General features: G+C 42.7%; 1 protein-coding gene across 2 annotated transcripts in view; it reads right to left on the minus strand.

Moving 5' to 3' along the window:
• The window catches only part of sema5a (sema domain, seven thrombospondin repeats (type 1 and type 1-like), transmembrane domain (TM) and short cytoplasmic domain, (semaphorin) 5A), a 151,689-nt gene that overhangs the window by 107,617 nt on the left and 19,774 nt on the right, over window positions 1-24,298 (minus strand). For both annotated transcript variants that reach the window (XR_007110754.1, XM_047568522.1), the window contains exon 2: window positions 4,210-4,421. Coding sequence is in view for 1 of the 2 variants with exons in the window: in XM_047568522.1 (XP_047424478.1) it covers window positions 4,210-4,357 (148 nt within the window). In the remaining variant the exon portion in view is untranslated. The remainder of the gene's footprint in view (window positions 1-4,209; window positions 4,422-24,298) is intronic.

Here is a 24,298-nt window from a genome sequence, read left to right on the forward strand (position 1 = left end):
TATGTGACGGCATTTTCTGTAATGACTCATGGCCTTTTTTTTTTTCCCTTTCTCTTCTGCTTTAATTGCAGTAAAGCAAGGGCTATAATTTCTGCCGTCCCTGAAAACGCTTTGTATACAACTCTGAACAATGGGTTGTGTTTGAACTGCATAAAGACAATCATCAGGCCATGAACGAAGAGGTTAAACTGTGCAGTGGAGATATAACTGTGAAGACATTACTAAATGAACATATTCACGACAGAGAGGCATTTAGCAGGTTCTCAGCAACATATTCTTGGAATAAATACAACTGAAATGCTGGTAAATAGGCTGATAGAACCGCCGTTAAAGGGAAACAATCAGTCCTCGTATGAAAGAAATGAAAAGGTCTACAGAACATCAGAGCTTTAAAACAAAGCCGGTGTGTAGATGGTGTCAGCAGCCTTTAAAAGCAATTTAAAACTACATGCGTTCCGTACTTGCTTCTGCATCAGTTCCATTTTATGACAAACAGCTCCACCTTCGCGTACTTCAGACAGTTTGACTGCGGGTGTGAGACGAGCCCAGTCTTATGGGAGTTCATGAAATAGTCACAAAATTCGATTAAAATGATTTGAGTCCTTGGATATGAATTTTCACTTTTTTTGTTTCACGTCTCTGAAAGGAATGCACTTCAGCTGCCTTTTCCTGGTGTTTTTGTTTTTCGCAACCTAATGATACCGAGGCCGAAAGAAATGGAAGCAAATAAAATAAAATGTAAAAAATAGAATGAAAATGGTGTGCGCAGGACTCAGACTGGTCATAACTCCTTTGTGCAACCACCCTCTTTCTGGTACTGCACCTTCACACTGCCAATTGCAATACATCTTTTTTTAAAAGCCTTTCTCTGTCACGAAACAAACTGACAATTTGTCCGGACAAACACAAATCAGTTGCTTATATTATAATCTGTGTCTATTTCACAAACGGCATTGGCACGGCACTGAGGTGTCTCTGTTTACCGGTTTACTGTGAACCCTGAAGTCGGAAGCTATGGACAAAACAAACCGACATCAAGGATCTTTCGCTTCGATTCGCCGGCGTCTGGGCCAGAAAGTCGATCTTGGATCCACCGCCAACAATGCAGCCAGCTACAATGCAGGTTCTGCATCTGTGCGAAAGTAAATGACTCTTCACACCCAGGGCCGTCGCAACTTTGTGGACAGGCAAACCAGACAATTCCCTAGGGCTTTGAGCTGGAAGGGGACGATGGCCGATATTGCTCCATACCAGTGACAATGATGGAACCCCTATACACACTGCAACAGTGACACTTTGGGCAAAATTAAGCAAACCTACCTCTCAGAGGTAGAAAATCAAAAAACAAAAGGTTCCTCTTGCCCTCAGACTGTCTTGCAACAGCCCTGTACATTCAGCTACTTTAAGCTAACAGGACAGGAAGGTGGAGATGTCTACAACCCTTTGCACAGAGCTACTTTTCTCTTTTTTTTGCACTGATTTGTTGATCTGAGCAGCCAATCAGACGACTGACCAACTCCTCCTGTCGCAGATTCAACAGCCGCCAACAGGGGTACAATTACTGTCAGCGGTGCGGCCAAAACTTGGGTCACAGCCGCTTACTGACGGCCCGGCCCGGGCGCTGGCCAGCGGCCCGAGCTCTATGCGTCATGACCTTTGTCCGCAAACAATGGAGCTAGAATATGCCATCCATTACGCTTCGAGTCATTCTGCCCCGGCACTGAGAAATGTTCAGCTCTTTTTCCAGCCGATTGTAATTTCTCGCATTCGACTCCCCCCGGTAAACCGTGTTCTTTTTTTTCCGATCGTTGCTTTCAACAGCTTCCTGACTCCACATTTAACGAGATACCAGGAGTTGAACAAGAGAATATGTGGAAGCACGGCGCTCTCCGGCAGCACTTTTCCACACTTCCCAGGGGATCGCGGGAGTTTGAAAACTCCCCTTTCATACTGAGAAAATACTGTGTGAAGTGGATTTGTTCCAAAAATCGAGCTTATTCTTACAGTGAAAATAAATGAAATATATGCCTCGGAATCATCACGTTTCAAAGTAGTTGCTGTTTGTTTTTCTTTTAGTATAAAGTAAATCACTGATGGTTGTACATAGAAAAAGTAAATGCTTGTTGAATATTCAGACTTGCCTTGATTTAAGCTGCTTTGAGCCATTAGTGCCTAAATATGTATCTGATAATACACATTTTTCTTGGTCTCTCTCTGTATTTGCTGCTACATTTCACCATGTTTCTGTGTATGTATATGCATACCCTCTATTCCACGATATAAAAAAACCCCAACAACATTTAACTTCAAATGTTATCCCGGCCGGTGTGTGGAAGCGACCTCGTCTAAAGCATCATCACAGCTGATCACTCAGACCAAAGACTTTCCTCTTTGGTGGACTGCGTCCGAACACCGATTGAAATGTCGACCCTTTTTTTATTAATGCTCCTATATTTCAACCAAAGCGTCAAACCGCTGGAGCTTAATGGGCCAACACGGTGCATTAGAGAACACAAACGCATTGACCGCCGCTGACCCGCTAGCCGGTGTGCGATTGTCCTCGCGCGGAAAAGCACAAGGCAGGAGCGTATTACATTAGCTGGGCAGTTAGTCATCATCACCGCATTCAATTGGCACACAGGGAAGAGGGCCACCTCAGCTAACTAGGAAGTGACAAAGACCGGGAGGAAAGATGGAACGGGGGGGGACACGCTCGGGTGCAGAGTGTCTGCGCCGTGCGGTAGTATTGAATATGAGGATGCATATGGATCTTTGCACACATGCAGTGACCTTGCTCTTCCAGTCAATTTGGCCCAGACAGAATGCTATGTGATTATCTGACTGGGACTCTGCTGTACTGAAAACAGCTCAATGACATTTTGCTGCTTCGCCGTGGGCAGACAGGGCCGCATCGATCGCTATCGATACCCTTTGTCGACCACGTTTCAAAGAATTTCATTGCAGTGTAGTCGGCCGATAGCGTATATATGTAAGGGCGATGAAACTGGATGCGGAATGTACTGTATCTAAAAACTGCTGCAGAGTTAAAGTGCACGAGGAAAGCCATGCCCGCTTCGCAAGAACAAATGGGGAAAGGGTTTTCTGGACGGCAAAAAAAAAAAAAAGGAAAGAAAAGAAAAAGTTCATAATCACTTAACTTTTCCAAGTGTAAGTTTTCCCCTTTCAGCACATTTGTAGCTCTGAGCCGTGATTGTGGGTAAATTTATCCTTAAAATATTCCTTTTTTTAAACAATGGCTCCTTGATTTCAGTCTGACATAGACAAAGACAGGCTCCCAATTTCTACTGGGCGACCTTTGATTCTGCCTGATGACGAATGGGAACAAAAATTGTCAAGATGGTTTTGACTTTTAAATGTTTCCAGTGCACTCTTTTAAAGTAACACAAATTCACTTAAACGTATACCTTCCCATTCATTGAGAATGTGTGTCCAAACTTTTGACTGGTAGTACTGCACTGGAAGGCTACAGATAAAAAAAAGAGGACATGATTCTTAAAAAGAAGTATCACTCGGCAATTACGTAACGTCAAAACACGAAGAGAAATCAAAAAGCTGACAGGCCTGCCGCGTCTAATTGCAGTTGTCGAGATATAATTGGATATTCACAGTCGGTAGGGAGGTTAGCAAACACTCAGTTCACATTAAATGGACTTATTCTGGGTCAGACGAGTACTTCTGCCTAAAGCCTATAACGTAATCAGAGGCTCATCACTCGCCACGGCTTGCAGATTTTAACCAATATTTTTTTCGAGTCTCGTAAATTTTTGATGTTTTTCTCCCAAGACTTTATGTTCGAGCATAAAAAACATCGGTAGAGAGTACATGCTTACATGCTTCACACGACAACTAATTGCAAACTTTCTACTCTAACAGAAACCTCAGGTACTTCAAGGTCTGCACTTTCTTAATCTTAGGTCGTCGGTTTGCTTGTAACTCACGCAGACGTGTGTGGGGAAACGGCTTGTGTGTCTCTTAGCAACGGTGAAACGCTGTGTTGAAACCGTCCAGAAATGATCCATATATAGTCTACGAGTTTAACCGTGTGAGAAGCGAAGGAACGGAGGGGAGGTGAAAAGGATATAAATAACCGTAATGATGGAGGAAAATAAAAAGCGTAATGAGCCATTCTCACGATCTCACCCTGGTGTGTGTCTGTGTGTGTGTGTGTTGGTGTGTTTGTGCGTTTACCTGAGTGTGGGACGAGTGGGTGCTCCGTCTTGTAACAGGGCGATTCGGGCAGCAGAACGGGCCCCCTCCTACCGGCCACGCCTCCGGGCCGCAGGACCAGCATGCACTGCAGGAGCAGCAGTGCATGCTGGGCAACAGGGCGTCCCATCGGGGCCTGGGCTTGGCTCACTTCTCCTCAGGCCTCAGGGGCCAAGAACATCGGAGAGACACACCTGGAGGAGACAGATTTCAGGTTTAAACAAAGGTGCGATTTGCCACATTTGATCCGAGAATTGCACCTTTGTGTAGCTACAGTACGTACGCTGAGATGAAAAGCAGCGAAAATAAATCTTTACCAAAAGGGAACGAAGGAGAGAGTTGGAAACAAAAGAGATTTGCAGGAAAAAAGGGCAGAATATGTAGTGATGTGCTACCAGGTCGAGTGTCAAATCAAAATAATGCAAAAAATACACAACTTTTAGGCGGAATTTACACAAAGTATTGGTATCGGATCGGTATCGCCGATACCAGCTTGAATTTCACTCAGTATCCGATCAGAAAGTAAATCGGTGGAATCGAACACGGAGCGAAAGCTCCTTGCCGGCACAGAGTGACCTCTGACCTTCCACCTCCGACACCAGGTGTATGAACCGGACCCGGTCTGCATTACCTCAGCCTCCTAATGCCTGCGCCCTTTGTGGAAAGTCGCCGCTCCCTCTGCAGAAAGAGCTTTGTTGTGTGCGACGATGAAGGGCAGAAATAGCTGAGAGCGCGCAGTGCACCGCGCATCAATGTGTTTTCCATTATTAGGAGTCTATTTCTTTGTGTGGGTGTGTGTGTGTGTGACTGATAAATGTACAGAGCTGCACTACACTCCTCACGGGTCAATTAAACCCTATAGCTGCTGTAAATCTGACGTGTTTTTTTTTTTTCTTTCACAACCGAGCCGTCCAATTGCTGTGTGTGATTATTCTATAATGCTCTGGGCACATTGGTGCTGCTCGGAAATTTCACGAAAAACAAAGCAGTTTGCACAACACTGTCGTGCATGATTTCGTTCTTTGTGGGGGTGAATTGATGAGCAGTCTAGACCATCTACATCATTACTTTTTAATCATTTGTGTGATGCTATTATCAAGAATGATTCATGCTGTGCGCAGCAGAAGAATAAGCTTTCCCTGAATGTACAACGCATTACGAGCAGCATGTGTGGCGGAGTGAATAAATACACTGAAGATCCAGGCTGTACAGTGCCATTAATGGAAACAACTGGTTCTCATAACCAAAAAAAATGGGATTCTGTTGCTGAACCCTCGGAACAGTCTTATTATCTCTATTGCATGTGAAATTGGCTTTTCATCTGTCGTCCAGTCACTGGAAAAAATGGTGCTTTGTTGAGCGGGAGCAGAACAATCCTCCCTCTGTGGCCGCGTTAATTTAGTGTGAATGGAAGGATGCAAATACACAAATACTATGACTAACACGTTTGTTGCGGGAGAGCAGCATAAATATGGAAGAATCTGGCCACTGCAAAAAAAAAAAAAAAAAAAAAAAAAAAGATGATGTGAGTTAAGAAAAAACCTCGTCTCTATTTCCCTCTGAAGTGTGAATCCCCCTCACTGCTGGAAAGCTGCAGGGGCTCTGGGGTAAAACACAAGCCACCTCTCTGAGCCAGCTTTCAAATGAAAACCTTAATGCAGAGAGTCTGGTGGTTTTATTTCATTTTCTCCTTGAGTGGAAAGTTTGCTTTGCCTTTTACTGTGCATGAATGAGCTCCACGATCCGGGGACCTATATGGAATTCCCTCAGTGTCCAGTGCATAAATGCACAGGCGGTGGAGATATGTGCTTTTTCCCTTCACCCGTGGAGTAATGTAAAACACCTGTCAACTACAGGAGGGAAAGCTAGTGACAGCCACTGCCAGTTTCCTCGCTCTGTTCCATTTATCTTTTTCGTCTTGACGGTTCTCACGTCAGCTTTTCGTGCTTTCGCTTTAGTCAAGCTGTCGTTTTACATGCCACTTCTCTTTGTAGGCTGCTTTCTCTGACAGCCTTTAACAGTGTTTTGCACACCAAAAAAAAAAAAAAGAAAAAAAAAGCCATATTACCTGTTGCTTGACAGCCAGCTGAGACATTATTCAAAAAATATACGTCTGCGTTCACTTAGGGAAAATATTTCATGATCTGCTGGGCACAGAGGGGGAACCTGGTTTAGGAAATGAGATTGTGGATGTTTTTACAGTGAATGTCTGTGGGTTGGATGGATTTGCTTGAGCATACAGTACGGGCTGAGTCCTAACTTGAACACACACAGACAGAAACACACTAATGGGTGTCTGACAGGAGCAGACGCTGAGGCCGGCAGGTTGAATGCCCTCTCTCAGCCTCGGTCACTCCACAACAACCCTGCTGTCATTTCAAACATCCATGTTTGGAAAACCAAATTTTACCAACTTTTAATGCTATTTTTTTAAATAAATGTTATATAACAACATCTCAGTATATATTTGTTCTTGTTTGTGTTAAAAATTTCAATTTGCATTCAATGATTTGCCGCATACTGGCTACTGCTGCTGGCTAGGCTAGTTAGCTGGTGTTTCCTTGTTGGTTGCTAGCGGTAGCTAACAGCTAGCCTGATTTTTTTCCAGTTGAAATGGGTTTTAAATGTGTTTTGCCTCGTGTTACGCAGAGGGTTGAAATGTAGTCGCATATCCCATCACTTCTCACCTACTGCTGTTGGCTACGCTAGTTAGCTGGTGTCTTCTTGTTGGTTGCTAGCTGCTAGCTGAGTGCTAGCCTGCTGGTCGTTTTTTTTTCCAGTTGGACTGGGCTTCGTAATATTGTTTTGCCTCAGATCTTGGCACAAGAGATTGTAACATCTCATCCTGCGTATTAATGAATAAAGATTCATAAAAAATCCTTTTGTTTTTATTCTGTTACGTTTACATTAATGTTTAATCATAAAAGCTCATTAGCGCTAGCTAGTAGTGGTCACAGTTTAATTTAACCACAGAATATAATCTTGTGAAATTGGTTGAGGTTTAAAATTATTATTTTTAAGTGTCAGTATGAAAAATAAATAAGAACTGTAGCAATTTACAAGTGAACACTTAATTGCCTTTATCTATTTTTGCATAACAAAACAAACCCATAATCAAAACCTCCTGATACACGCTGAAACAATTAAGACCTCCAACATCTAAGATACTGTAAACAGTTGCCGTAAATTAAAGGGGAAAAAAAATGCACGTGTCATTTTAAAAACAACATGACTCAACCCCCTGTGTGAATCATGCCTTTTTAAAGTAAGTAACAGACGAATCCAAACCAGAACCATTTGTTGTTTAGTTCCCCTAAAGTGTTTCTGGTAGATCCTATTTTCTCTTTAACTCCCCACAAGCCACTGACTGGTCCTGTGGGAGAAAACTGGAAGAGGTTCCTGTGCTGTTCAGTGCATCAACTCTAAATCATCTCCAGGGCATTAGTACGAGCCTCCGCCACCTACTCCTACTCGCTCTCGTACATGAGAACACACGTACAGTGCCAGCGCATTCAAGGCGCACAAGCTGAAATCATCCAGGGACCTGGTGATGGATGACATCCCGGTACATTTAGGGCACAGATCAGAGGAACCACTAGCCACGTTAAAAGCTAAGCTATGAGGTCCTTTTAATTTTGAGAAAGAGAAAATAATCTAAAGTCAAACAGCTCTCTTCTAATATATCACGGGTAAAATGTTCACTGCTAGTGGACCATGTGTCCACATAACCTTTAAAAAAAAAGTCGCTACCTGGGGTACCGGCCTCCTACTGGATAATTACTGCATGGGTGATCATCTTTCAGCCAGTTATTTAAGTGATGCAATGAGTAGCTTCTCATTTCTTAAACAACCATGTAGAAAGACAGATCCCGTGGTGGTGGTGGAAAATATGTTTGAGGAGGGTAAAATCATTGGCTGCATCAAGCAGAGAAAACATCTAAGGAGGTTGAAGCAGAAACTACTAAAACTGGGTTAAGAACTGTACAACGCTGCATAATTAAAAACTGTCTCGTCTTCAAGGAAGAAATGTGGTCGGTACATGATCAGTACATTTACATGCATGAGAGGGGGAAAAAAAGTATTGTCCTAATCCGACTTGAACTGGACAACTATTATCCATGTTGTTGTTGTTTGAAATGCCGTTGTGATGCTGCTGCATGAACGACTCTTGTTTGTTATATGACGTAATAGGTCAACAGGAAAATGGGGTTGTATTAATCCACTGAACAGACACATATAGTGTGGAGGAGGAGGACATGTTCCCGTCAGTTACTCAATTTTCTCCATTGCATGTAAACTGGGACAAGTCGAATTCTGAGCATAGCTTGATTAAGCTGTGCATGTTGATGAACTGAATGATCACTTAAACGTTCGGTGAAATCAAATCGAACAAGGCTACGTTTAATAACTCAAAGGATTGGGACTGAACAGGTGTGAAGTCTTAAGAAAACCACTTATCAGTGAGGCTAACGGGAAAAAAAAAAGGTTTCAATTTGCTTGGGAGCATAAAGATTCGACTCTGGAGCGATGGAAGAAGGTCATGTGGTCGGATGAGTCAAAATTTACCCTGAATGATGCCTCCATCATGCCTAGTGTCTACTGTACAAGTCTGTCGGGGCAGTGCTGTGATCTGGGGTTGCTGCAGTTGCTCATGTCCAGGTTCAGCAACATTTTGTCCGAAGAATGAATTCAGCTGAGGTTATTCCATCAATGGATATTTTCTTCCCTAAGGTCGTGGACATATTCCGAGATGAGGACGCCAGGATTCATGGGGCTCAAAGTGAAAGAGTGATGCAGGGAACATGAGACCAGACCTGAACCCCACTGAGAATCTTTGGGATGTGCTGGAGAAGTGCAGTGGTCAGACTCTAATATCATCAATACAAGATCTTGATGAAAAATGAATGCAGCACTGGATGGAAATAAATCTTGTGACATCGCAGAAGCTTCTCACTGAATCAATAACACAGTGTGCTGTAATCAAAGCATGGAGGTCCAACTAAATATTTTGGTGGTGACTTTTTTTTTGGCCAGACAGTGAACTGGAACCTTCAAAAAGGCTTTATGTCTGGCAAAAAAAAAATAAAAAATAAATATGGAGATAAAAAAAAAAGAAGAATTGATCAGTTGTTCCTGTGCTCTCAGAGCCAAAGTGTTTTGCCCAGGGTTTCGTTTTGCAGGATACACACAGGTTGGTCCACCTTAACACTTGGCAGCTACTCTACGTTTCGATTGTGGCTTTATGGCTTTGTTTGCTTTTTTGTTGACTAACTTTGCCAGTTTTTCAATGATTTGTGTTCTTCTTTGATTTAAAAGAAGCACTGACGCCATGCTACATAGTTAAATGGCTTCTTTTTTTCCCCTTTATTGTGATTTTCAACCGCGTTTTATGATAATCGGGAATACAGACTTGCCAATAAGATGAGTCATCCATTGTCAAAATCCTCTCGACATCCGAGAGTCTAAACACGGTTCTGAAAAACTGTCCGGACGGCCTGTGCTGTTCTTGTATCAGACTTCCTGCTCTGTTGGACCCGTCCTTCAAAAAACGGACCGCCTCATACAGTATTCATCCGGGACGCTTCTGAAATGCGCAGCAGCCAGTCACCCTCTCTGCGGAGGTGCCCATGCGAGACTCTGCAGACTTGGGACAGATGATGGAATTCGTGTGAAGCTGCCTCGGATGTGGACGGTGGTGGTAAAGCTTGGATCGGCTTTTGGGGAGAAATCGATATTTTTATTGACTCGAATTTGCAGCCGAAATGAAGATGAAGTTTGGAAATGATACCCATGCTCTTTCGATTCAATCCACAGCTTTATCGTTAAGCATCAAACTCAAATTGTTCAAGTTCTTTAAGCTCTAATGCAGGAGTCTTTTTCAACGTTTTTCAAGCCATGGACTCCCAAACAGACGGAGAGATTAAGTAGGGACCCCCTACCTATTATATGTGTTCTAGTGCTATATATAAATATGCATTATTATTATCATTTTGCATTAAATATTAAGAAACCACTTAGCCTTTTACTAAAATATGTAAAATCCATGTCAATGTGTATTTTATATATATATATAAAATGTATACTCAACCAAAGATCTTGCGACCCCTCCTGCAGTACCTCCACGTACCCCCTAGGGGGCAGGGGTGCCACAAAATCTTTGGTTAATTACACATTTTCTTGTATATATTTTGTTAATTTCCTCCACAAATTAAAATTTTGTTAAATAAACTAATCTGAATCCAACATATTTTAGTAAAAGGATAAAAAAATAGCTTAATATTGAATGCGAAATGATAATAATAATAATGTGTACTTATAAATAGCACTAGGCCGAGTCTAATATAGAACAAATATAGTAGGTGTAACGTCTCCACTGTTAAAGACAATATGTTTGTTGGATTACACAGATGATAAAACCACTTGTAGCACAATGTTAAAAAAAAAAAAAGGACGCGTCAGGATGTATGTGGACAGCGCAACACACACACAGACACGCACACAGATGCACCTTTGCGTTTTATGAGTGGGGGTGTCGGCTAACCAATCAATGCGAGTCTTCCTCCAGTAACGAGTGGAGAGAGGATCATATTAACACCGCTATTGATTTTGTCTGAGGGGGACTTCATGACGGCTGAATTGCATTATACATAATGAATAAGCTGCTAAGCAAACGCTGGCTTTGTCACTTTGACACACACACACACACACACACACACGTTTGTCAAATGCGAGCAGCGCGGTGATGATCCATCTGTCCAAACACAGTCAGGGGAGTGTGAGATCGGGGTCACACCACAGTGCTGATAGATGCCTCTCAGGCTCCCACCGCTCTCCCCGGCTAGACAGGACTCACACACCACTAAAAAGCTGCCCACTTTAAAACCAGAGCACACATAGACACAACTCATCTGCTTTATATAGCTGTAGGTTTTTGAGGCAAGAAAGCCTATACACAGGAAAGTTTTATAGCAGCACCCAGTTTCCTCTGGTATAGTTGGTCAGGGCTTCATCCTACAGCAAGATAATGACCCCAAACTTTAGCCCGAGCTCCAGCAGAACTACCTCAGGATAAAAACAAGATGGGAAAACTTGAAATCATGGAGTGGACCATGGCCCAGGCTCAGTTTAATGTCAAGTGGGCCTGACCAGTAAGATAACAGTATTTGTATTTGTTTTAGTGCAAAGAAGAGCATGTAAATTAGGAAAACATTTAATAAACTATCCTTCAAACAAAATAATTTGTTAAGAAAAGTAAGTGGAGTTTGGGTACATTGCTGTCTGCTCTGCTAGTCCTGTGTCTCAGTGTTAAAATTAGGAGTAGAAGTTGATCAGTTCATTGAAAAAATGCCCTGTCTTCTACGTAATTTTGCAAATTTAGACCAGATTAGACCATCTGGTGGTTAAATGAGATATTAAACTTACATTTGAATAAAAAAAAAAAAGAAGAAACTTTTGACCAGGTAGTGTTTTTGTGTGTGTGTGTGTGTTTTGAGGTTACTGCCAGTTGGTTTCTTTTGGCGATTGTGGCGTCTTATGTTTAGACGTGACAGGAATGATTGAGATATTTGCTTTTTTTTTTATTATTATTACTTTCGCTGTCTGTATAAATAAAGGACATCTGAGTCAGATTTTCTAAAATGTCAGGCTGACTGATTAGGTTATTAGTGGACTAAATTATTGGTTGATAAAATAATGACTGAGTCAACAAATGGAAAATTCCACCATCGACCAACAGGTGAATAACCGGTTTTGCTGAGCAACAACCATCACATGGCCGAGGGGCCGGTGGACGCACAATCTGATCTGATCAAGTAACAAACCAGGTGACTGAGTGACAACGTTGCTGCTGCGTAAAACACAACTTGATCGACAGAGAGGCCAGTGGTCCGGCTGCTCTCCTCCTCTAGCTGTCATCTCTTTTAGGTCAGACGTTTTTTTTTTTTTCATTCTCCTCTTGTTATCTGTCCTCCGACCCGCCCGCCTCTACCTTCCATTGACCTCTTCTTCCCTCGCTGTTTACGCTTTTAGTCCGCCGCAACCTGCTGGGTCTCTCTCGGGCTCAGCGGAGGATGACGGGGGAGAATGATGGAGCGATGATTTTGCCATCGAAGGCGTCGTCTCCGCACAGCGGGGTCCTTTCCGCTCGGCGACCCCCCCCCCCCCAAGATCAGAGGGCAGATTAATTCCGAGCGAAGAAATGTTTGTGTCCCTCCAAGAGTGGGATTGGATCAGATGGCGTTTGTTTCAAAGCCTTATCTGTGCTTCCCAGTGTGGCTGTCGAAGCACAAATCAAATGTGCACATGTACAGTTTTGCACCCAGTCCTAGAATGCATTTCACACCCCAGCTTCCTTATTCTGTGCAAAATAAATAAATAAATAAAAAATCCCTTCCCGTAAGTCGTGCTGTGTGTGTGTGTGCATGTGTGTGTGCATGCATGTTATTACGCTCTGTACTCAATTATACATTGCTTTAAAAATTTGATGCAACAGCGCGGATGTGAATGTGGAATGAAATAAAACATTCTCCATAAAAACATACACGTACTGTACATGAAAAAATAAAAACGGTAACAATGGTTCCCATATGTTCTCATATATGAATCAATAGATAATAAGCCACCTACGTCTTCTTGTGTAACAATTAAAGACTTTCATCTATACAATAGCAAGAACACCTAACAATACAATTATACCTGAGCTATCTTCAGAAAAGCCTTGGACTTATACAAGATGTTGCATTTTGTATTGAATTATAGGGCTGGGCGGTATATATATATTTTTTTCGTTATGATATGAATTTTTAATATACCAGCATACCGGTGCATTTGATTACACAACGTCTGAAACGCCACGAGACACTGTTCCAGACCGGACCATTTTCAGTGTAGCGCTTCTAAACACACACTGTGCGACCGTGTCACTGTGAGGCGAAGATGGAAAGGTCCGAAAATTAAGGAGCAGAACGAGACACGGAAGAACTTGTCTCAAAAAAGGTGCCATGACGGTTGTTCACGGTTTTCTTTAAGGTGACCAGCCGCTTTGCAAATGAGGAAAAAAAAAAAAAGTTGCACGCAGACTACAGTTATTACGGTAGTATTACGGTAGCTAGTCGTGCTGCTATTGACATTACAGGCGTAGCAGTTTAAATATGTTTAAATATTGTTAAATATGTCAAAATAAATTAAACCGTAATTGTCCCAGTTTCCTAATTTCATCTTGAAAACATTTATTTATTATATCTCTGAGCTGTAAATGTCCCCAAATTTCCAGATCACGGGGCCACGCAAACCTGTTTTACAACTAGTGTGGGATTATTCTACAATATTTACTCATCATCACAGTGAAATAGTCCATCCTTAGTCAATCAACTGCATTAATTCCTCTCTCAACCGGTAGAAAATGTTGTGAATATGTGAAATACGGTAATAAACCGTGAAATTACTGTGACATACATTTTCGGTCATAGCGCCCAAACACACTGAATTATAATAGTGAATAGTGGTTTGAAAAATGCTACAATAACAATTGCAGTCTGTTACTGGGTTTGGGACCTCCGCGTGAGATCTAGAAGACACAACTGCATGTCTTTCTGTTTGATTTCGTGCTCTCGGCATATGGAGGGAAGGGAGACAGCTGATGAAACACAGGCGCTGGGGGATGAGAAACAGAAGTGAGCTTCTGGTGGTGGAATGTAACATTGCACACTTCTCTACTTAAGTTTCTGTGCGCAAAGTTTGTTTCACAAAACCCCTTCGGAAAAGTTTTACAGTAGATCTTCTCGGGGTCAATTTAAGATAATGTCACACTCCTCTGCTCCTGAGTAATGGTTGTACACAGCTCCGCCTCTCTGCTATATTATTATTATTATTATTTTTCATCAAGCTGGAAAACACAATGAACGTCAAACACACCAGAAGCTTTGTACGCCTTTAGTGAGTTGTGTTTTTTTTTTACCACCCTTGATGACTCACCTGACCACAAGCACAGCTCTGGAACAGTTATATCTGGGACGTACAAACGCGCACATTTGATACTCACAGAGCCACAGAAACACACACACACACACACACACACACTCCCGACTCTCTCCACTGTCAAAAACACACCCAGCAATTTCACCCGCGTCCCACCCTAAGCCTCCAGAGATTCACGGATCCTGCAGTTATTTATACGCATCTCACTCACGCTGACGCTTCACCACGTGCCTGAATGTGGTCCGCGTTTGTGTATCTACGCAACGCAACTCCAGACGAGGCAAAGGCGAGGCTTCGACGACAGCAGTGCAGTGTGTGGAAGAGAACCTGACATCGTGCCTGAGAAGAGGGAAACATCTGGGTGAAAAGCTCTCGCACGCTAGCAGATTACAGCCGGCAGCAGGGACTCGACTGTTAATGCATCTGCTGCTGCTGCTGCTTCCGTGACAACTGAAGGAAGCTCAGTGTCACCTGTGACTTGAACCCATGACAGAAAGGTAGGCCGGTAGGGCTGATGTCAAAGGACAAAGAGTATTCACCTCTAGACTTGGGTCAAGGTGCGGCAGAGCCAGGATTACTCCGAGTAATCTTTTCAAATGCAGCTGGAGTAGGGCTCGGTAGAAATGTACAATCACAACATTTTCTACTGGTTGAAAGTAGATTGACTAAGGTTGAACTATTTTACTGTGATGATATATTGTAAATATTGTAGTAGTAGCAGTAAAACAGGTTTGCATGACCCTGTGTTAGCACTGCCGGCTGATGTGGAAATCTGAGGACATTTACAGCTTGGAGATAAAAAAAAAAAATAAAGAATTAAATGTTTTCAAGATGAAATGAAGAAACAGGGACTAATAAGGTTTCATTTATTTTGACATATTTAATTATATTTATATGTCTGTAATGTCCATAACAGCACGACCGGCTACCGTAATAACTGTAATCTGTGCGCATTCATTCCTAAAAAAGCTGAAATTGCTCTCAGCAGTGGGGACAGCTTTAGCCGGGGGACAGGTCGTCCAAAATGGGGACTATCCCAAGAAATCTGGGACATCTGGTCACCCTAAAAAAAAACACGAACAACCAACACGGCACCTTTATTTTGGCGCAAGTCCTTCGGTTCTGCAGCTTCTTCGTTTTTTGGAACTTTCCATCTTCACCACGCCTGCAGTGACGCAGTCGCACTATGTGTGTTTAGAAGCACTATATTGAAAACTGTACCATTCTCAGCATTGTGTAATCAAATACACCGGTATGTAGGTGTATTAAACATTCCTTTAATAACGCATAACGTGTATAAGTGAGATTAGCACCAACAATTTGAGGTAGCTAGCTCTAAAATACTCTGACAACTACCTAATAAACATATCGCTGCTCATCTAATGAAGAAAATAATTCCTAAAAGGAAAAATTTTGACTTTGAGACCCTGATTTTCTAAGGAGCTTTTAGTCCTTGGAAAAATGTCAGACACAATGTGTAAACGATTTGGCTTCAGAGGCCCCAGGACTCGGCTCAAACGTAGCCGGCATGCGGGCGCGAACTTGTAGTGATCAGCGGATTTCCTCAAACTTGTCAAACTTCTCGTTTAAAGTTTTCTCCGCACAAAAACCGGCCCTGACGGCGGCTCAAAAGACAAACAGAGCTACATGCGGCTCCCACCCGAGGAACGGCGCTATCAGCTATCAGGATCAATGAACGGCATGCACTCTGTCTTTCAGAGCCAATTACCATCATCCCACAGACCCAGAAAGCTGATGAAACCTCAGCGTCCGGGCGGATGCTGCTCCTGAGAGGTGTCTATACAACACTGTCAGCTTGGGAAAAAAAAATGCAACTGATCAGCTGTTGACACGGCGTCTCTGACACATAGTACAGACCCCGAGGCTCCTGTCTGAGTCCCTCTCAGTGTCAAGAAAGTGATGTTCACAGGGACCAAGTTGTCACAACAACCTTGCAGCGCTGGAGTGGAATCCGTCCCAAAACTACATTTTAATAAGAGCAGATTTTTCCAGAACATGCCCAGCGATGTAAAACAAAGTCAGTCCTCTGATAAGAGACGTGCTCCGCCATTTTTTTTCCCCCGTACTTCTTCATGTGCCGAAATCAATGACGACTAGCGACGAGGATCCACGCCAACCTCGAAAACCCCCGAGCTCATTTGCAATCGTGTATTTTTCTTTCCCTCCCCGGAGACGATCAAAACAATCCCCTTGTCGATGTTTGAAGATATTTCTGTCACTTTCCGAACATTTAACTGCTCGGGTATCAAAGATTCCCTGGCACTTCAAAGCCTTTGTTCTCGGCACGGTGTATTAGCAAGGCCAATCCACATGAAAGGAGCGGCGCCTGATGACTGATGACTGATCAAGGCAGTGGCTCAAAGATAGCCACGGCTCTTCAGGACTCGGGAGACAAATAAGTTACCACACACGCAGGAAACGCAAACATTAAACTCACACCGGCGCATGCACATTCACCTGGGACCGCGGCGATAAGGGGCATAAAGCCCACCACTGAGGAATGGTGACATTTTTAAAGCTTTAATTACATGCTTGGCTAACGGGTAGCCGACTGTCTGGCTGGGCGCAAAATTACACTATCACTGTCTACAGCTGTGCACAGATGCAAAGCTTCAGCCTGACTTGCCATTCACACAAACACACACACACCTACCTTCTGATCCTCTGAGGTGAAGGAATAGAGTGAAGGGGCTCGCTGCCCTGCCAGTATCAAGGGTAACTGCTAACTACAAGACCAGCTGTTTGATCCGAACTCCCGAAAGGCCACAGAAAATGCTTCCTTGATGTTAACCGGACGATAAATGAAAAGAAAATTACAGTCATCCAAGGGTAAATTCTCTCATTCGACTACGAATGTGGAACGACTGAGTGGAGGCTTTTTTTTTTCTTTTTTTTTTTTGTTCTGCACAGAATACCGCAGCTTCGAATCATCCAATTTCTAATATCATAATCAATCATCTGCTTTAGCAATGACAGAATATGACCGGGGGGATTGATGGATGAAATCTTTCACACACAGATTCCACTGCAGGGGTGAGTCGAGTCTCTTTCGTTGCACTCGCGGTGAATGAACGGGGCTTTTATCTACTTGTGCGGTCGAAGCTGGAAAGTAAGAAACACTTGTGCATTTCTGCATAATTTGGAGGACACATCTTCATTGTGTGCGGTTACACTACACCCAGGCCACGTGCAGACACACGCTAAAAATTGCATTTTGTATCATTGCCCTCCAGGACGTCAGTGGGGAGAATTCCATCCTTGGTTTTCAAGATCTTGTTTCTCGATACAGCATCGATTAAGGTGCTTTTTGACTGGAGAGGGAGTTCGCTTAAACGAATGGTGTCATACATCTACGACAAACTGAACTCACAGGAATATGTACCCACATCTGGAATGAAGACCTGGGATAGAAATATGACTGAATTGCTGGATTTGGGCATTTGGGCATAACCCAAACCATCAATAAATCCATCTAAACTTTTGCCCTGGAGCACATGGGACTGGTTCCTGACCCGTATTGGTCGTTCTACCCTCAAGGAACCACTGGCTCCTTTGCACGTCTTCTTTGGGAATGTCTGAAGGTAATTGAAACTATATCAGTGCTGACAGGGGTAGAGTTTCCAATGGATCTTGCAGCACATCTTTTAAGCTGTCTCAGCTGATTTCACACGAAAAAACATGTAAAATCTGGTTGACTGGCTTAACTGCAAGATTATAGCCCGACGATGAAGACACAACACTTTCAGGACTCACTGGCTTCGGAGTTTTCTGGACATTTTGTATTTGGAACGTTTGCAGAGATAAGTGCATCATCTGAAAATAGGGAATCCTTCATGGTTGGTTGAAAGGTCGAGGGGGATGGGCTGGGTTGGGATGGGGGGAGGGGGGTCATTTAAAATTGTAATTGACTAAGTTGTACCACTTTTTTGTGTTGATGTTTAATAAAATATTAATGAGACAAAAAAAAATGCATTTTGTGTGACCTCTCAGACTCTGAAGCTGGTATAATTAATATCAGCTGCGTGTAATGGGTCAGCAATTAACCCCAGAAACTCTACAGCTTCTTTAAAATCATCATGTTGAATTCACATTGACCTGGTAGACAGAGACAAGATCCCAAATAATAGTTAATTATAATGATATCAATTTAAGAAAATATACTCTTCAATGTAATAGAACCTGTTTAAGTTAAGAAATGATAAAATAAGAGGGATTATTTACATTAAAGGTAGAATGAGAGACTTTTTTTTTATCATTAATGAACATCTGTTACAGTTAAGGCTTCATCAAACATGTTCACACAATACTCTCTACGTCTCTGCGTAATTTGCTGAACCCCCTGACACTTGAATTGAAGTTTCTGTGCAGACGTTCCCGCACTGGGACACAGGTAGAGACGTGTTTTACTTCAACCAGCATTGATTGTTTGCCAAAGTGTAAAGAAAAAATCAAACGCAGTGAAGATTTAGTGACCTACGGCAAAAAATAGATTATTACAGATAGATGGGATAGTCCGTGATAAACGAGGGTTACTAATGTTACTCGGGTTCTGTGAAATCACTTTTTTATCTTTTTAAACAGGATCTCTGAAGCGTTGAAGAAAAGTTTCTGAGGCTCAAGATAAAAAAAAAGAAACTATTTACCATTCAGAATTACAGTCGAAGCAAGAATACAATCTACATCAAGGACAAATACGGATTGGGTTTGGAAACCACTGGGGCAGAGACGAACATTCACTTCTTGGACACGTTCGTATTCATAAAATATTTGGAGTGGGTCATTACATTTGTTCGACCTAAATAATTGATTATTGTCTGTGGACGCTTCTGAAGACCAGTCTGGGACTTGGGCAAACAAAGATTTTATTTTTCTGCATTATATTTTACATCCTTTAAAAATGAACTCTGCTGCGTTTTGAGGGGGTGATGAAAAAACCGCTAAGGAGATCTGAGTTGACATCGGTTTAATTTAGAAATAATTGAATGTTGTTTTTGCACCGCAAAGCGTTTTGCCACTACAATACAGTACATTAAACTCATCATCACTGTTGTGTGTTATATCAGTAAAGTTGAAATGAGTTTAGTTCAATTTTGGAATTCAGCAGTTTTTCTTTAATGGAGTTCATTCGTGAGTTTTATTTTATTTTTTTATTTTTTTGAATTGTATTGTATTAATAGTGTATAGATCGAACTACAAACTGAGCTTTTTGACATTTCAACTCTCACGTTCAGTTTCTATGAATGACGAACAGCTACAAATCTAGAAAGCTGGTTTTTCCCACTTGTTCAAACCCAAAAGGAGGCGAGGGGACAGGGAGACCATAATCATGTCTTCCCGCATGTTACTTACTCGCAATCAACACATCTAAGTTTACAAGCGTAACAGGCTCCTACAGCTCAGTAATTATATGCCTGGAAAACAACAGCCACCTCTTTGGAAGCAAAAAAAAAAAAAAACATACTTCTACACACATAAGGGACCTACAGTTGGGAAGGGAGCCATAAGGAAGCTGCCTTGAGATGAGTCGTCGCTCGGTATCTGAAGAAATGTGGCAGGAGGGATAGTAAATTAGCTCTCGGCTCCACTGGAACCAATTAATTACCCGGCTGTGTGTGCATGTGTGCGTTCGCCTGCGTGCGTCTGGCCTTTGTAATTTGTCCCGTTAACACCAGAGATCTTACGCAATGGCTGAAAGTTATAGGATTAATGAAAAGGGAGAGAGAAGGGGCTTGTTTAACGATAGTCGCAGATAGTCTCGCGCAGAAAATGATGCAGCGGCAGAGTGTGCGTGTTAATGCATGTGTGTGTGTGTGTGCGCCTGCCTCCGTCTCCGCAAAACCTGTCTCCCCGGGGTGAACTGGAACAACAGAGGAGCAGCAGCAGCAGAGTCGGAGACGCAGCCTGCGGGCATGCGCTGCTGCGATCGTGTCTCAGCGAGACGGAGCGAACAGATGTAGGCCTGCATCTCCTGCTTTCTCCGAGGAGCCGAGGATTGTATTTCACCGAGAGTGGAATGGACAAACTCCAACTCCTGACAGTTAGTCCCCCCCCTCGCAAAATAGAGACACACAACCTGCACGCCTCAGCCCCGGGGCTACTCGAGTCCGTGGATCTATTAAAGCCACGTGAAGCACAAAAAAAAGAAACTTCTGCTCAACTATGAAATGTACCACTTCAGTAATCCTTCCCTTTTGGTTAATTTCTACTGGAGCAGGGCCTAAGGGTAAAGGCTTTAATTGGGCATTTGATTCCCACTTGGTGTCTAGAAGAAGACTTTATTAGTCAGTGGCACAATTAGGCAGCGCAGGACTTCAAACCTATTGATTCCACAGTTACACGTACACTATATCAAACGCACTGGGGTTGCAGTTGCAGATAATGTCACGAAAGCGAGCACCTGGAAATTAAAAAATGTGTTGTGTCGACGCTAAAGTTAACGAGTAGCAAGTGCTGTGCAGGGGGAAGTTTGGGATGTTTGCACAGGTGCACCTCCAAAACAGATTTGCTACACCAACAGAATTTAATAAATTAAAAAAAATAAACTAAATTCAACTGCAAACATATTAACTTCACTGGTGAGACGGAATAAAGTCGGTGGCACTTCTTAAGGTCACGGGACCCACACGTTAAAAATGGCGAGCTAATAAGCTGATTTACATCCCGTGAAGAAGGGAGGGAGCAAAGCAAATGATCTGTGGTGTGTCTTTGAAATTCAGCACATTAAAGAGGCTAACTTTTAACATCAGGACTCGGTGATTAGGATTCTGCGGGGAGGCGGTAATTGCACTTCCTTCTGTGTGATCCGATGTATTTCCCCCACGAGAGCGGCCGGGCTGTTTTCAAAAAAAATAAATAAAATGAAATAAAAATCACAACAACATCTCGCAGCAGCGACGCGCTCTCGGAGGGGAAGGGAAGGGGCAGCGGATGGTGGATGGTATTAATAGATGGGGAGCGATCCATTCCTTACGCGGCTGCATCGTGATGTCTGTGTAACACAGTTTCCTCTGGAGGACGACGGCAGCAGAAGCGCTTTAAGACGGTCCCTAATGACGCCCGACAAAAAAGACGATAACGTCAATCAGATGCTATATTTTGTTCATTAATCCTCTGCAAAATGCCAAAATCTGTTTAACGCAAACTTTGTTTTAAGACTTCAGCTCCGTTCACCACTTTTTCTTCTTTGTTAAAAATAACTTGTTAACCTTAATACCATCTTTGCATGAATATTCAACACCCTATTTATAAAGCACTAAAGCTCATAGCTGACGGCTCTAACGCCCCACATTTTCACAGCTCTACTGACTTTGTGTTACTGTAAGCTTAAAGGGCTTCAGCCTACACCGTCGCTCTTACGAATACATGTCATCATCTACATGCTTAGGTCTAAAGGCTTAATGACCAGGTTGTCCTTCAACGTGTGCTCATTAACCACTACGGCGAAGGCTTCTGTGCAGGTAAAGTCCGTCTCTGAATGCCAACCGGAAGGTCACGAGAGGCGGTGATTTGGAGCCGACATTGCATCAAAGGAGAATCACGGCTTAAATGACAATATGCCCCCATGACGGTGCAAAGAAGGAAAATGGTGGCACATGTTAACCACACTTAACGTGAACTGCTAACTGGGGTTGCAAAGGGGAATTTGTTTGAATTTAAAGTCTAATTTAATTTAATTAAATTTACGGACGTTAACGTGAATTACCTGGAAATTTGGGATAATTTAAAGAAACATATATGAGTCACATACCAACGTAAACATTTTCACGTTCGCCTGGAATAGAACTCTCGTCCGCTGCATTTGTTGAGTTCTGGGGGAACTTTTGTGGCTTTCTTCACGTCTTTGCACGATATTTGCACATAAACAAAGAGTTTCCATCAACTTTAGCTGGTGGGAAATGCTTCCGCATGCTGGATGGCATTTTTCTGTTAAATGAGGTTACAAAAAAAATATGTAAATATGTAGTAAATAGTAAACTAATGGAAAGGCCAAAACATTTAAAACTGACCTATGAAATCTTGTGTGGTTACATAAAACCATGCAGCCGGAGGCAGAAGAAACAGCATCACATTTTACGCTAGCTAGCATCATGATAAGCTAACTTCTTTAATGAAACGGTGCTAGCTAGCTTACAGTTAGCATTCTGGTTTACCATTAAGCTAGCAATAGGTTTTGCTAGTTAAACTTTAACACCATAGATCAGATTTTATCTACCTCATATCATCTTCAAAACTTACTTCACTGTGTTGTGGGTTCAGAAAAGTTGTTGTATTAGTTCAGAATTCTAGAAATTATTGTGCATGTGATGGAGGAATGCACAACAATGCATGTAGGGGGTGTGGCCTCAATAGCTATGCAGGAAGTAGTGTGCTATGTCCCAACAACACATATTATACTCAACTGTACTCACATCAGATCTGAGAGTTTTAGTCAAGATTACGCTCCAGTATATTTTTCTCCAAGCTGTATTAATGCTCCTCCCCTTCAATTTGATAGTTTATTCTTGTTAAATCCCATAAATTCCCAAGGAAAGTTTCCAAATTTGAAAATTGACGTAATTTTGCAACCCTACTGCTAACACCAGTGAAAAATCTCTTTGCAGCTGAACGTAGCAGCGTAGAGGTGAAGGCCGTGCTTTGTAGACAAGGACAGAAGGGGAGAAATCTTCTGAGGGGGAAATATGAAACCGAGACTCAAGCAGATTTTCTCCGGGTGTCTTTATCGATGCTGATCCCTCTGCGCGTCACGCTACCCCTTTACTAATCAGGCCTCACCGTAAAGTTAGCCCGCTGTCTCTGCCTCCGATCAGTGACACTCTGCCCTCCTTCAAAAGCACAAACTGCACGGTTGATCCACTCCACTGATGTACTGCTAAATCATCAACATGCCACATTAGCTGGACAGATGGACGGCGAGCGAGGCAAGAGATTAGATCGCAGATTTGGAGGCCGCACGGGGGGGACGAGTGAGGACACACAAACAAAGTGAGCGATTGTCTTTGAGGACAACGCGTCTGATCTCCCTTATCAGCATCAGCCTTTGTACAACTTGATTCGGGCCGTACGCAAACAGATGTGACAGAGTCGCTTTAACCGGAGCGAACTGTCGCTTTCTGAGTGTCCTTAACAATAAATACATTTTACTGTGAAGGAAAAAAGCAGTTGGCCTTTACCGTGGAACAGGGAATGCTGACCGTGCCATTTGCAGTCAGCTAGTATTACTAAGTATGGACTTCATTTATCTTATTAATGACAGGCTCTTAGTGAGTAAAGTAAAGGAGGAAAAAAAAAAAAAACACTACAGCAGAGCTAGGGAGCATTAATTTAGAAGCAGCAAATGCATCATCAGCTCAACACTGCACTCTGCACATGGAGGCAAAAAAAAAAAAACTCAGTGGATGTTAGTTGAGAACGTGATGTGAGAATATTCATTCCACTCATCGGTGATGGAGCCACGACTGGAACAGCGGAGGAAGGTTCGGCTTCTTTGCCCCCCGACAAGGCACAATTGATTTATGCTCATCAAGGAAACACACACCTACACACACATCACCACTCAGACTACTCCTTGAAGAAAGGTCAGATCAAATCATGTTACCACCACCTTCCTCTAATGCGGGGGTTTGTCAAACATATGGCCAAATTTGCTAATTTGCAAAAAATTAGGTAGCTGCCATTTTTAACGCTCTGGAGTCAACGACGTGCCAATTTAAGAGGACGTAGCAGCAAGACGCAGCGTCGCTGAATCTCCGTTTCAACTGTTGTAGAAAGTGCTAAAATTAACCTATATAGTAGTTTTTAAATTGTGTTGACAGGCCAAGTAAAACTAGACTAATATATATAAATAATTTACGCCACAATTATTCCTTAATATTGCTGTCGCGCTAGCAAGCAGAGATCGCTACCTAGCTTCAAGTGCTCAAAAGAAAAAAAGAAAAGAAAAAAACGTGACATCCGCTTCTGATTGGTGGAAAAATGCATCCCGTCAACCAATCAGGAAGTGATGTGTCAGTGGTTGCTAAGGAAGAGGGAAGAGTTGTGGGAGTGACGCTATATTCAATCTATGGAGTGAAAGAAG

This window comes from Mugil cephalus, chromosome 18, assembly GCF_022458985.1.
Source record: "Mugil cephalus isolate CIBA_MC_2020 chromosome 18, CIBA_Mcephalus_1.1, whole genome shotgun sequence".
NCBI lineage: Eukaryota > Metazoa > Chordata > Actinopteri > Mugiliformes > Mugilidae > Mugil > Mugil cephalus.